The sequence below is a fragment of the Hippocampus guttulatus genome, chromosome 6 (assembly GCF_054856545.1).
Source record: "Hippocampus guttulatus isolate MCC_2025c chromosome 6, RoL_Hgut_1.0, whole genome shotgun sequence".
Lineage (NCBI taxonomy): Eukaryota > Metazoa > Chordata > Actinopteri > Syngnathiformes > Syngnathidae > Hippocampus > Hippocampus guttulatus.
In genome coordinates this window covers 19,535,329-19,549,564 of record NC_141266.1, presented here as the reverse complement: position 1 = coordinate 19,549,564, position 14,236 = coordinate 19,535,329, and the positions used below count along the sequence as shown (strand labels likewise).

The 14,236-nt window shown below is 43.0% G+C and overlaps 1 protein-coding gene across 5 annotated transcripts in view; it reads right to left on the bottom strand.

The window, feature by feature from the left end:
• Positions 1–1,159: 1,159 nt before the first annotated feature.
• mef2d (myocyte enhancer factor 2d) overlaps positions 1,160–14,236 on the bottom strand; it is a 71,210-nt gene continuing 58,133 nt past the window's right edge. For 2 of the 5 annotated variants that reach the window (XM_086112861.1, XM_086112856.1), the window contains 6 exons: positions 12,696–12,880; positions 12,240–12,269; positions 10,284–10,401; positions 8,222–8,381; positions 7,723–7,791; positions 1,160–6,517 (listed from right to left, as the gene is read on the bottom strand). In XM_086112861.1, coding sequence (XP_085968987.1) covers positions 6,094–6,517; positions 7,723–7,791; positions 8,222–8,381; positions 10,284–10,401; positions 12,240–12,269; positions 12,696–12,880 — 986 coding nt within the window. In that variant the 3' untranslated portion in view covers positions 1,160–6,093. The remainder of the gene's footprint in view (positions 6,518–7,722; positions 7,792–8,221; positions 8,382–10,283; positions 10,402–12,239; positions 12,270–12,695; positions 12,881–14,236) is intronic. The other 3 variants (XM_086112859.1, XM_086112857.1, XM_086112860.1) reach the window with 3 other exon arrangements.

Here is a 14,236-nt window from a genome sequence, read left to right as displayed (position 1 = left end):
CATTGCGAGACTAATAAAGATTTTCTTACCTTATCTTATTTTTGTCTCGAAAAGTTACTTTTGTGGGGTTGGTCATATCTACATCAGGATACACATGCAATGGGCCTTATAGACAGTCGCCCCAAACACAATGAGGGCTGATGGCATGAAAGGAAGGAGGTCTATGCTTGACTGGGCGAGGCTTTCATCGAATCACATAACCATGTGTGTGTCAGTGTGTGTGTGGCAGCAGATGCCCACTGTCATCTAATCAGTATGTGGAAATTGAATTAGCAAGATCCCAGACAGCGGGGCGAGCCCACACACACACACACACACACACACACACACATGAGCACAAAAATGAAAACGAAATCATGATATTTCTCCAGTGTCATTTAGCTTATTTTTTTTTTAGCATGCTATTGCTAAAAGCAGATGGATGTGAATGTTCTCATGCCAGTGATTAAGTTGAAATGAATTTCAAGACAAGCCGGTTGTCTGCTGAAGTGTCTGTGTGTGTGTATGTGTATGTGTACACGTGTGCGTCTGGGCATGACGTCAATCAGGCAGCTGACACGAACAGATGACAGCCTGTTATGTTAGTGAGTAAATGGATTGCATTTACATGGTGCTTTAAAAGGGTTAAACTACAGCAAACACCTTTCCTACACCAATTGGCAGAAGGATTATGCGTCTTGCCAAAGGACACTTTGAAAGTGGACAGTCCGAGTTGGGATTCCAAGCGGCAACCCTTCGGCATGGACGTATATTTGATAATGTCTCTCTCTCTCGAAACAGTAGCAAACATGCCTCCGTGGCTTTTGATGACTGGACGACTCCCTCTACCAACTGAGATACAGTTGCCATAGTAACATTGTACAAATAATTTGTTTCTGTATTTGAGTATATTTTTCAGGTATTTGAAAAAAATGTTGACCACTTTTTATTGTATTGAATGAAATTGACAGTAAAAGTAAATATTGAGTTGAATCGATACCGGTATTTGAACCATTCTTTCTGAATTTCAAGTATCCATACTTCTACTAAGTACACAATGTGAGTACTTTGACCACTTTTTAGTTACCATGTTGAGACTTCACTGATATTAAATACAACTTTTTTTTTCACGTTTAAAGAGAACAGAAGAAAGCAAAGAGAAAAGAGTGACAAAGTGTGGTGTAGGTCAACATGTCTATTTAATATATAAAATACGGTAAAACACACAAAAAGGGGAGCGAGGGGGTGGGGCGCAAGAAGAGGGGGAGCATCGGATACTTTGGTACAATAACAAACACTTTTTTTTGTAAAAGCAGTATAGATTTCGAAATAACATCAGTGCATACTTTTATTTATGAAAATATACACAAATTGTATATCATTCTCAAAAAAAAGTCTCTTTACAACAAAAAAGCAGACTAGCCCAACACAATATATTAGCTATCTTTTATTTTATATTTTTTTCTTCATTTTTTTTATTTGAATATATTTAAGTGTGACGACGGTGTGTTGATTTGACATTTTATTCCCGTTTGCTCTTGATCCATGCAGTAGTGACATCCTCGCTCACTTGTGCATTGAAAAACCGTGCGACGTTTATTGATAACACAACAACAACAAAAGGAATCCCCAAGCACTCAAAAAGATTCATCAAATAAAAACTAAGCTACACAAAAAGTCCTCATCACATTGATGACCTCATCATGATGATTATAATTTCTATTCATAATAATAATAGTAACATCACCATAAAAAAACAGACTTGTCACCAACACGAATGAACACCGGAGAGCGAGCATTTTAGCTTTGGTGGCCGGCGTGTGGAAATACGTTTGACTGGTAATTCCATATCCTTGATACCCACCTCGAGGTCCATGTACCAGCACTAGTTTGTCCTAACTAGTAAAATAACTCGACTGAGGTCCCTGGTAGAACTACTGTATCTTACTAATTACTGTATGTTTTGACTACTAACGCCGCTTTTAAGATACTAGCATGACTAGTATCTTAAATATATACTAGTATACTATTATGATTAGTCAGGCGCTATATTTTAACTTGGGGAAAATGTAACACCACTCGTAGTACTGATATAGCACCAAGGTATCGATCGATTAGTGTGTCGTAGCTCTGCCCCATTGTGGTATGGTGTTCCGCAGGGTTCAATTGTGGGGTCCCTGGTGTTTTCATTATATTTGCTGCTGTAAGAGAATGTTTATACTCGTTGGCCTAGCAGAGTTATTATACTAGTACACCACAGTCATTTACTAGTTAGGTTTGAGGTCGTAGGCCAAAAGTGAATATAGTAGTTGAACCATGATACAAGTAAGACAGTCATTATACTAGTGCTCTGAATTGTTTCACTAATGAGGACAGAGCGTACTAGTACGTGAACCTTAAACCTGCAAAAAAACAAAAAACAAAACAAACGCTCAAATGGCTTTCCATTGCAGGCGGGGTTTGAAGATGATTGTCTTTTTGGGATTACGGCACCCCCTAAAGGAAGCGCACCTAGTAACAACAACCACGTCGCATATGGCTTGAGGCAAACTCCCATAATAATAACAATCACATAGCAGAAAATGAATTGAAAATCGTTCATTTTACCACACTTAACAAGGACCGTATCGCACACTGTCCCCATAAAGATTCATCAAAATAAAAAGGTGCAGTGCTAACGTTGCCCTCATGGTCACTAACTGCACCAAAATGGCAACAGAAACCATTTCAAGTGGGACTTAATGCAGTGATATGTTTGTGTGTGTGTGTGTGTGGGGGGGGGGGGGGGGAGTCTGAAAATCTTAATGGGCTAGGGGGATGATGTCATCAAAGTGATGATTGGCAGGGCAAACGTATGTGTGTGTGTTGACATGAAATATTTTCAATTATATAAATTACACATTTTCAACCCTGCTTGTAGCCGCTCTTGTGGCTTGAATGTAGCATGTCAGGGGCGGTGTTTGAAAATGTAATTAAAAAAAAAGTGCCTTAATTAGCAATCAAAACAAAAAAAACACGAATGCAAACAGAAGTAGTTTTCTTAAAATTACAACAAAAAAACAATATTCATCTGTGTGTTGTGTGTGTGTATACTATTTTTTATGTATATATATATATGTATATATATATATATATAAAGATTAGGATATCAAGTAGTAGACTATTTGAAAAAAAAACTGACATGCAACATAGCTGAAGTGATACCTTTTGGGGAATATTCATAAAGAAAACTACTCAAATCTGCACCTGACACCGATAAAACTCCAAGGCAGAGTGTTGTTAACTTCATAATCTAATACTAGAATGCCAAAAAGTATACAAACACGTGGACGGTTGGAACCTTTGCATTGAAAATGTGTTTATGTGTGTCTAAAGTGCGCTCCATCATCATCATCGAGTCCCTTTCCTGTCCCTAAAGCGCCCTCTGGTGCATTGTCGACAAACTACACTTTTATATACTGTACACACAGTCAAAGAATCATAAAAAAGGAGTTCCACTGAGAATGTGTTTTTTCCCCTCCTTACTTCCTGCCAAATACTGAGCTCCTATATACAATCCCTGTGGCGTACACGCGGCTGTTGTCATTATTATTATTATTATTTAAACTTGTCATACAAACGCACTCAACACACATTTATGTACAGACGCCCAATGGTGGTTCACTTCAGGAGTCGCCATTTCTCATCTCGTCCCTGATTCAGTTGTTGCCACGGCAACAAATCAGTCCAATTAAGGCTGCTTTCCTGCCTTAATTAGCTAACTAATCAATTGATGAATTAATTCATATCTCAGCTGTCTGATTTGTAAGCAAGGTAGATGACTATTCACAAGGTAAAAAGACAAAAGGTAGCAAAATGCAACAAAAAACATTTGATGGTTTTCTCTTCTCTGATTGGTCACAAGAATGGAAACAGGAAAACTAATGTGCTGAATTCTGGGAAAATTTGTCACGAAACTGGATTATGATTAGCATGGGTGATAACAAAAGGCAGGTTTCGTTAAACAAGAATTCGGCAATGTTTGGGCACTCATATCCAAAAGCCAACAGAAAGTCAGCCATTTTGGGGACTCATGTCCAAAACAGAACAGAAAGGCGGCTGTTTAAGTGGGAATACCTGAAATGGAACCAGAAGGCGGCCATTTTTGGGGACTCCTGTCTGAAAACTAACAATAAGTAGATCACATATGGGGGATCAAGACCATAATTTCAAACCGACCACTTATAGGTCTCTTTAAAAAAATCTAACAGGAAGTTGGCCATTTTGGGGACTCGACTCTCGACATTGGATAGGAAGTCTGACAATTAGCATTGACGCGGCCATTTTAAGGGAGTAATTTTTGAAATTGAACCAGATGGGAGACTCATGATTAAAGTCGAACAGGAACTTGGTTATTTTTGCCCAGGGAACAAAAGGTCAGCCATTTTAGTGGTTGAAATTCAACAGAAAGTGTTCAGGGAAATGTGTCCAAATTGAACAAGAAGTCAGTCACTTAGGGAGGGGAGGGAGAAGACTCGTGTCTGAAACTGAGCCGGAAATCAGCCGTTTGGGGTAATTTATGGGACGTGTCTATTTGCTGGTGTGTTGCCCAGGGAAATTCTTAAAAGTCATGACCAAAAAAGGCCCATATAGTGTTGTTCTTTCGTCAGAACAGCAAAGCGACAATCTTGTTGACTTTCTTGTGACCAATAGGCGGAGGGAGCAATGTCACGTTATTTGTTGTGATGCATTTTGCTACGCTTGGATTCAAAACCAGCTCTTGGATTCAAAACCAGCTCGCTTAAAAACCAAGTATGAGAAGCAGCCAGATGACTCAGGCGGGAGTTGTCAGTCTGATATTGGGATGGGGGAGGGGGTTGGTTTTGCCCGTGAGAGTGTGTGTTGGGCACACTTTTCCTTCATTGTCTTGATAAATTCTGGAGATGATGGAGACACATTGACACAATAGCGGTGCACGCAAGGCAAGCTGGGAAACCTCTTGAGCCCCTTTTGCGCGACACAATAGAGTTTCCTTTTTCCCGGCTTGCTGTCCCGAGTGAAAGGTACAAACAAATATGAAGTCTTCCTGCAAATGTGATCACAAAACGTTTGGGACATTAGTATTTGGGGTGTGATTTCAGGATGAGCCTAAAATGCAGTCTTTCCTTTCCAGGTGAACTTAATTTGACTTTCGCTCAAGTTTTCAACGTCCAGCTGTGCAAGGTTTCAGTACTTTTTGCACAACTTGCTGGTTCCATTTTTATTTATTTATTTTTTACAAATTGCAAACCAAAGACAAATTCTGAAAAAGGAAAAATCTGTGATTATTCTAGTGTCTCTGTATCTGCATTGCAACCAGCAGCTAACACTCTGAACTCAACTAAAAAAAAGTCAGAATCCACAAGATAAAAATAGTTTTCCCCCCCACCAGGAAAACACAATTATTTTACAAGAATAAAAGCAATGTGAGAATGAAATAAAAATGCAGCCTTAATTTTACACAAATAAAATATTTAAGAATGTTCGTAATCTTTTGAAGAATATTTCTATGTCACTGAAGCTTTAAAACAAGTAAATGTTTTTCTCCCCAGAAAAAAAAGGGACAATAATATGTGACGGAAAAAAGTCAAATCTTATAAATTTAGAGTCATATTTTTCATAATCTTAACCGATGTGGTCAAAGGGCAGTGGACACTAAGTTTAGTGTCACGGTGTCATCAGCAGGTTGCAAATGAGAGACTGGAAGAGGCACCGAAAGGCAAAGTGGAATTAATTGGAAATAAATGGAAAAAAACCCAAACAAACATGTTGAGAAAAGCAAATTGTACAAAAAGCACTGAAACCTTCCAGATTTCAAAAGTATAGAGGTCAAATGAAGTTCAACTGAAAAGGTTCTAATGCATGATAGGTTCATCCTGAAAATTCACCTCAAAGCCCCTAACCTTTTCTGAGTAGTGTATGTGAATGCGTGTGCCCGAGTGTTAAGCATGCTCGTGTGTGTGTGAAAGAGTTTTGAGGATGGTGAGTGTGTGTGTGTGTGTGTGTATGTGTGTGTGTGAAGGGAGCTTGGGGGGTCACGGGCCTCAACTGGTTCCGTCCGACTCGGCCTGGCCAAGCATGGCACCGGCCGGCACTTTATGTGACCCACGTGTCCAACCTTATCCTCTTCACGTTGTCCTGCTCCTGCGGCTCGGTCGAGGCGGGCCGCAGCAGGACCATGGTGGGTTGCTGGACGCCGGCCTGCTGGTGGAGCTGGAAGTCCGGACCCCCGCCACCGCTTCCACCCCCTCCTCCTCCGCCCCGGCCCTGGGCGGCAGCGTCGTCCCGGTCGCTGCCGTCGTACGAGCTGGCGTTGCTGCTCAGGCTGTCGACGGGAGAACGGCCGTGGCCGCTGGCGGGGTACGACGGCACCACCTGCCCGTGGACTTGCACGCCAGCGCCCAAGGTGGGGCAGGGAGTGCTGCGGTCCCGGTTGGGCGACACGGGCTCAGATTTGATGTTGACGTGAGGGTTGGTGTTGACCGTCAGTGCTGTGCCCTGAGGGAGGGGAGCCATTGGCCTGTAGGGGGCAGCAGAGAACACAAAAAGAGTGAGACATGCTGGAGACAAGCAGTGTTGCCATAGTGACACTGGGAAGCTGTCTTACTTTACGGAATACTTGATTTTCAAAGTAAACAAGTTAAACTACACGTTACTTGATTACTTTGAACAGGTGCTGACAACTCGGCTCAACATAAAAATGCCAAGTGGTTTTGCCACCGCTGCACTGGAAGTGCCTTTTCAACAGTCATGTTTACCGATATTGGTTTTATTCGAAAATAAAATAAAGACAGCCTTTTTGACTTAACATGAAAAAAAGGTTAAAATAAAAGTGTGTTCTGGATTTCACTGAACCTAATTTTATGAGAATTTATTTATTTATTTTTTTAATTGAGAGTTTGGTAACTTTTTGGTATATATTTTTTAAACTTCAATAATTTTGTTATATTTGTTTAAAAAAGTAACATTTGTGTAATTTTTGGGATAAAAAAATCACACATTTGTGGACAAGTAAAAAATACCAGAATAAAATAATTGCAAAAGAAAAAGCCAAACAAAAATACCCTTTTTTTTCCCCAGAAAATTATTTTACAATAAAATCTTTTTTTTCCAATAAAAAAGTGTCTTTTCCCAAGAATAAAATAAAAACAACTACAAAAAAAAAGCAGGCAAGGTTGTCATTGTGGAAGTACAAAAGTCATCAGCCAAGCCTCAACACACATGATGCTGCACCACCACCACCACATCGCATTCTTCTTCCCATTCTTCACTCTTTTATTTTCCAACCAAAAGGTGCTACCTCTCAAGCAAAAACTTTTAATAAAGACTCATCTTCTGACACTGCCATCGGACCTCTCTCGCCTGCAGCTCCACATGACGGACGCCAATTTCACCCTGCCAATTAGCGCCTGTGGCCGCCGGAGGGAACTTTCTAATATGTCACATCAGTGGCTAATATGGACTCGTTCCCTGGCATATGCACACACACACACACACACACTCCCCATCCTCATGTTGAACATGTAGATGGATGACGGCGGGCAAAAAAGGTCCGAGTCAGCGTGCCTGGTGACAGTGATGGAGTTCAGAGCTGCGGCCTAGCTCCAACGCTAACGACATAGCCAGGAGCAGACGTCCTATGTACGGTTCTACCGAAGCCACACAGCACAGACAAAGATGAGCGAGCGAGCGAGCGAGCGTGTCGGCGTGGTGGCTGTGCTTCACCTGAGGTTAGCAGCAATGCTGGAGATGCAGTTAACCATCTCTGCACTCTGTTTGTCTGAACCCCACATGCTGTGGAAACAAGTGGGGGGGAGGGGAAGGGGGGAGGGGGGCACAACCTCATTTGTTTGTAACTGAAACAGCCAAAGACACCTGTTTTGGGAGCGAGCAGAGTAGCGGAGGATGTCGCTAAAACGGGTCACCTTCGAGATACACAAGCTACTTGGATGGATTTAAGCTAAGCTAACGGCTAACGGAGGATTTGAAATCCTCATTTAAAACCCGGAGCAATTGAATTCCTTAACCAAAAGCCAAACCCCTAATTTATTGCCCTAAATTAGAACTCTAATTTTGATACCTTAATTCAAACCCATCATTTGAGATCTTAAACTTAAAACCCATGCTGTGGTTTAGTACACTAAATTAACCTCTGCCAAAGCCCTTGTGAAGTTCACAGTTCGTCCACGCGTGTGCGCGCGAGTGTGTGTGTTGCGCGCCTTACACCAGGTTTGTGAGTGAGGCCAGGCTGATAGCCGGCGCCGTCTGCTGTTGGGCGACGGACGGCTGCTGTTGCTGTTGCCAGGCAGCCATGTTGCCGGGCACCAGGCCCGCCGGCGTGAACGTCTGCAGGGCCGTCAGGTCGGCGCTCGTCAACTGGTACTCTGAAACAAACGCGAGCGTGCCGGACATCAATATGCAGCGGCGCTGATCCATATTCATCGTCATCTTCATATCATATTCACGAGGCGGCTTTGAAGTAGCTACAAAGTGAATATTCATTCCACGCCGGGAGGCTCGCGAGATTCTTGACGACATTATTCATGTTTCTTAAACGGGCCTTACTCGGCGGGACGCTGACGTTACCTACCGCCGCTCCAGGCGGACGGCCACCCACCAACGCGCGCCGCGGCTAATGGGAGCAAGTAGCACTTCGAACACTCATTCCAAACTGAAACCCTTGTTTGAAATCCGAAAACCCAACTTATAACCTTGGTGAGAACCCCCACACACACACGAGCTTAAAAGCTTTATTTGAAAACCAATTTGAGACATAAGTGGTTGACCTAACAAGGGCTCGAAACCCTTTAAAAACCCAAACCTAAAATTTGAAACCCTAATTTAAAACCCCAAACCTAATTGGAAATCCTCTCACAGGCTTGAGATCCGAATTTGAAACCCTATCCCCGGCTTGAAACCCCACTGCTTGTTTGACACCCTCCCCTTGGCTTGAGATCCTTATTTGAAACACTAATTCAAGTTTCGAGCACCAATCAAAGCTTGAAACCCTAATTTGAAACCTGGTTTGATGTGGGGCAACCTGAGGATCACAACAACAACCAACGAAAAACTGAAACTCTAATTCTGGCTAGAAACGCTCATTTGCAACTCGTTGGGCAGAATAGCAGCTCGGAGGCTAAACTGGCTAGCATGAGCGAGGCAATCCCTTCTGAGGGTGTTTGTGGCGCACGCTCAGATTTTACTCAACGTGACGCCCGCGTTACCCAGCGTCGCTCGAGGCAGATGGCTCGCACGAACGCAAGGATGTGGGTCGCCCGCTAACTGGAGCAAAAAACAGGCACTTTCATGTTTGAAATGCTCGGCACACTTTCGTGTCAAAAGTTCAGTGCCAATTAAACGTGCGCTCCAAGCTTTAGATGGTGAGTGCATCTACATTGTAAATAGGATAGATTTAAATCATCACAAACACAGAAGTAAAGCTGGACGAAACACTCTGTTTCATGAACCAGCATCTCGTATGATTTTTTTTTTTCTAAAATGATTTCAAGTTATTCTTGAACATTTGGGTCTGTTTTAAACAAACTTGCAGTATGAAATTCATTTACAATTTTAAATGTTAGTGTAAATATGGAGGAGTTGGGGTATATGCATGAAATATACTGTATTTTCCGCCTTATAAGACGCACCTGAAAGCAACTACTCATCCGATGCGTCTTATACATGGATCAATATTCAGATTTCTTGGATGTATTTTAAATGTTTTGTAAATTGCTTTGTCACAGCTGCAGAGGTTGTGAAAGCTCTACATCCTTGGGTGTCTTGAAAGGCGCTTATAAATAAAATGTATTATTATTATTATTATTACATAAATAAAGCTGTATTGTATTGTATTCCCTTTGGCGTAGCTCCCTCTAGTGGATTCATAATGCAACCTCAGCCACTATTGTAGCCTTTATTCTCTGCACCTTAATTCATCAATTAATCAACATCATAAATTACAGGTTAATTTATGATTAAAATAATTGTTTGTTGCAACCCCTGTCTAGATGCAAACAAATATCACAAAAGTGTATACATTAATTACGGGCAATATGTTTGAATTATAGGTGTGCCAAATGTTACAGTAGCTGAACCTATGCTTCAATCCTGGCAAGTACATTTGTTGACAGTTGTATTTAACTTATAACTATGACAAACGTCCAAATTTTTCTGAATAAAACCTGATTTTTGTTGAACACTTGGGCTTACTATGTTGCATTTTAATATAAGCTATGATGACACAGAGGTGTTTCGAGGACTTTAATTTAATTGTAATTTTTTTTTACCAGTGTTGTAGGCTGTCTGCATGGCGGAGAAGGGCGCCAGGAGGCTGGGCGTCGCCACGGAAACAACTGGGGTGGTGAGGGGCTGCGGCACCTGGGAGCCGCCTAGCCGCTGAGCATTCTGGGAAGACAGAAGACAATATGGCTGAGACAGCGGTGGATGCTAGCGGTTAGCTTAGCAAACACGGCACACTGCCCGGTGCTGAGCTGTGATTCGAAATTAATTGACAACATATCCATCGTCATTGTGGATGATATTTATATTCATATCACCTCTTCTGGACTTAACAAGCTCGCTGAAACTTTGCCACCGCCACAAATTTAGCATGGGCGTGCAAAGATGTGTCGCACATCAAGTTGCCAAGGTGACATGGGAGTCATGGTCAGTTGCTGTGCTGAAAACTGCGAGGCATGCCATGCTTGTGTGTGTATTTTCATGCTCTTTGGACATTTCATTAGGCACACCTGCACAATCTCCTAATATCCTGTGTCCGAAATGGCAACCTCATGCTGCCGTCCAATTAGCTAGATGTGTCCCTTCCACAAAGGGTGTAGCATTTCGTGGTTCACTGCTCCTGTCCTGTGCTAAAGTGCTAATATGAAGGATGTGATGAATGCTAGCATTCCTTCATCACAGAGTGTTGGACCGTCTGGCTAACTGTCTCGGTCAATTTGCTACTCATCACAGGGTGTTGCATTGGCTAGTACACATCTACTGTTCTGTTGTATTTGCTATTTGTGGTGTATCTTCTTCATAGGGTGTAGCACTGCCGGATTTGCTGTGTTTATCCTGTCCCATTTGCCACCCTTCGTCCATTACAAAGTTTGGCACTGTCCGATTCTGCCCTGTCCTATTTGCTACTAGTCACATTCTTGACCACAACTTCTGTCCTGTCCTATTTTCGGCTGTCATTTCCCTTCCTCACAGGATGAAGCACTATCTGTCTCACTTTGACGGCCCTGTTTTTGGCCTGCCTTATTTGCTAGTTATTGTGTCCCTTCCTTAGACAGTGTTGCACTACGTGGCTCACTGCATCTGTCCTGTCCTACTATCCTATTTGCTACTCATCACTTCCCTTTGTGACAGGGGACACTACCTTGCTTACTTCTATTGTGCAATCCTGCTCTGTCTGCTACTCGTCACAACCCTTCCTCACGGAGTACAGCCAGCCCTGCCTGGCTGAGAGTGCTTCTGTCCTGCCCCATCCCGTTTCATTTGCTACTTATCTCATCCCTCCCGAACAAGGTGGAGCTCTATTCTGGCTCACTGTTCCTGTCCTTTCCTAAACACTACTTGTCGCATCCCTTTTTTACAGGGCATAACACTAACCGCTTCACTACGCCTGTCCTATCTTCTATTTGTCGTGTCCCATGCTTTCAGGATGTTACGCAGCCCACCTTATTGAGACTGTCCCGTCCTGTTCTATTCGCAATTAGTTGCATCAATTCCTGACAGAGTTTAGCACGACTGGTCGTACTTCAACTGTCCAGTCCAATTTGGTGCTGGTCGCATCCTTTCCTCACTGGGTTGAGCATTGCTCCCGACTCCTGTCCTCTTTGCTTGCCACATCCCTTTTTAGAAAAAAAAAAAGTAACAGTGCCTGGTTCACTTTTACTGTCTTGTCCTATTTTACTTGCTACCTGTGAACGCATGCAGCAGATGAACAAACATCAAACACACGTGCAGTTGTTGTACACAGCGGGGAGGGCCGCATGATCGTCCAAGTTTTAGAACCAAAATAAATGAATAAAACTTGCCCACTATTGTTATGATCATCACTGACTGATTTTGCTTAAAAAAAGGGTGATGGTGAGATTCGGCTGTGTCTCTCGCTTATTTCAGACGCTGAAACGACTGTGATTAGGTCGTGACAGGCCTGTGCACGTTCATGCATGTTGTGTTCACACACAATTGGACATCACACGCGCGTGCCAAAGGTTGCGTAAGCTTCTATTCACCTCACTGACCAGCTCCAGCTCTTCTTCTGTCTGTGCGGCGGGAGGAAACACACAAGGTGACCGGTCACGTCAATCACGTTGCACATGATTGGTAGCTCTTATTGAAAACAAAAAGCGTGTGGTTGTGACTGTGAGTTTTTATTTGTCAGCACTTATGAAGTTTAATTTCAGCTGCGCCAGCAGTGACGAGCGGCATGGATCTAACTACATTTTTCACAAATGGAAGACTTTTCGCACGCAAGCAGACCTCTTTTCAAGTCATGATGATATTTTTACCTGACAATAAACACGATTAGATGATTTAAAAATACTTCACGTGGAAGTCTGACCTTCTTCATTCCATAAATGATGACTTCATTATTTTAAAAAACTCTCTATATCTCTTTATTACAGCTAAGTCAGTATTCAGTGCAGATAATTCATATTGATATTTCACGCGCTTTACTTATGTCTCACCAGTTGCATGAGGCTCTTGCCCCCTTGCGAGGTGATGACCCGGAGGTCCGACTTGCGAGCGCTGACCATCTGAGGACTGGCAGGAGGCGGAGACTTGGCTGGGACTACTTTGACCAGGTTGCTATTGTTGCCGTTGGAGACGGACAGCAAGCCTGGTGAGGCCCGGGCGCTTAAGTAGCCGTTAGCTGGAGAAACACACGGAGAATGGGTTCATTTCAAATAATAAGAATCATCAATAAATGAAAATAACACTTCAATGAATGCGCACATCACACAAAATTACATGACGAATAAAAATGAATAATAAGCCAATAGGGAAACGCGGTGGCTCGGTTGTCATGGTTACAAACAGAATGGAAAAAATTTAAATGTGGTCTGAAGAAGAAAACTTTGGGAGAAGAGTCAAAGAGGGGTGGGGGGGGGGGGTCAATATCTGATCATCACGACAATTGGACACACACACACACACACACACACAGACCCGCGCATGTCCGCGGGTCTGCGTAAGATAGCCAATAGCGGTTCTCCATGCCACTGCTTTCTGATAACAGTGGTGACATGTGACTCTGCTCAGTGTCAATCTCTCTCACACACACACACGCACACACACAAAGTCTCTATTCCACCTGCGTATTATTAGTGTCTGTGTGTTTGTGTTTCCGTGTGCGTGTGGAGTCCATGCGGTGGCGATGTGGCGACTCTGGACTGGGGAATGTCGAGAATGCCATCTGACGTCAATGTGGATGTTCCCGAAGAGTCGAACGCACAACAGCTGAGAGTGAATACATACGAGCACATACACACAGACACACACGGGAAAGAAAGGGGATACTGAAGGGGGAGCAATGGTGAAGTGGGGCGGGGAGGGGGTTCCAGGAGAAGCATTAGCTGACCACAAGAAGCTTCCGGATGTACAGTCACCTGAGCTGCGATTTGAGTGGACGGTGTTTTGGTTTTCAACGCGGGACGGAGAATCTACATCATGCCCATCTAAAAAGACCAGCACTAAAACACGGCAACAAGCGAAGTAGCTGAGTACCATCTCCCGTGCAGACCTCCATAGCCATTCCATAGTTTGGGCTAAAGTGTACAGTGATCACTTACTGAGCGCCAGGTTTCGTTACCTTCGAAATAGTAGTGATGAGAGATCATTTTATCTTGATCACAATAAATTAAAAAGACGATGTCATGTTAACACTAACCTACAAGCCGTTTTGGATTCATGCGCAAGCTAAGCTAGCAAGTGGATGAGTCTAAGGCAGCTTAGCCCAAAGCTTAGGTCTTGAGGCAAACATTGATCGTTGCTTTTCATAGAAGCAAATAATAGCAAATTGTTTGCTGCTGAAGTGGGATGGAATACAACCCTGGCTGAATAAGCAACACGAGGTCCCGTTCGTTTGGCTGTCTTTCATTGGTGCTTTTACAGTCACAGGACCGAGAGGTGGGGTTCCTGCACAACAAGCCCAACCAAGTTGACAACACCCGCTTCATCATTACGTTCCATAATGCGCAGATAAACTTTATTCATCGTAGAAAAAAAC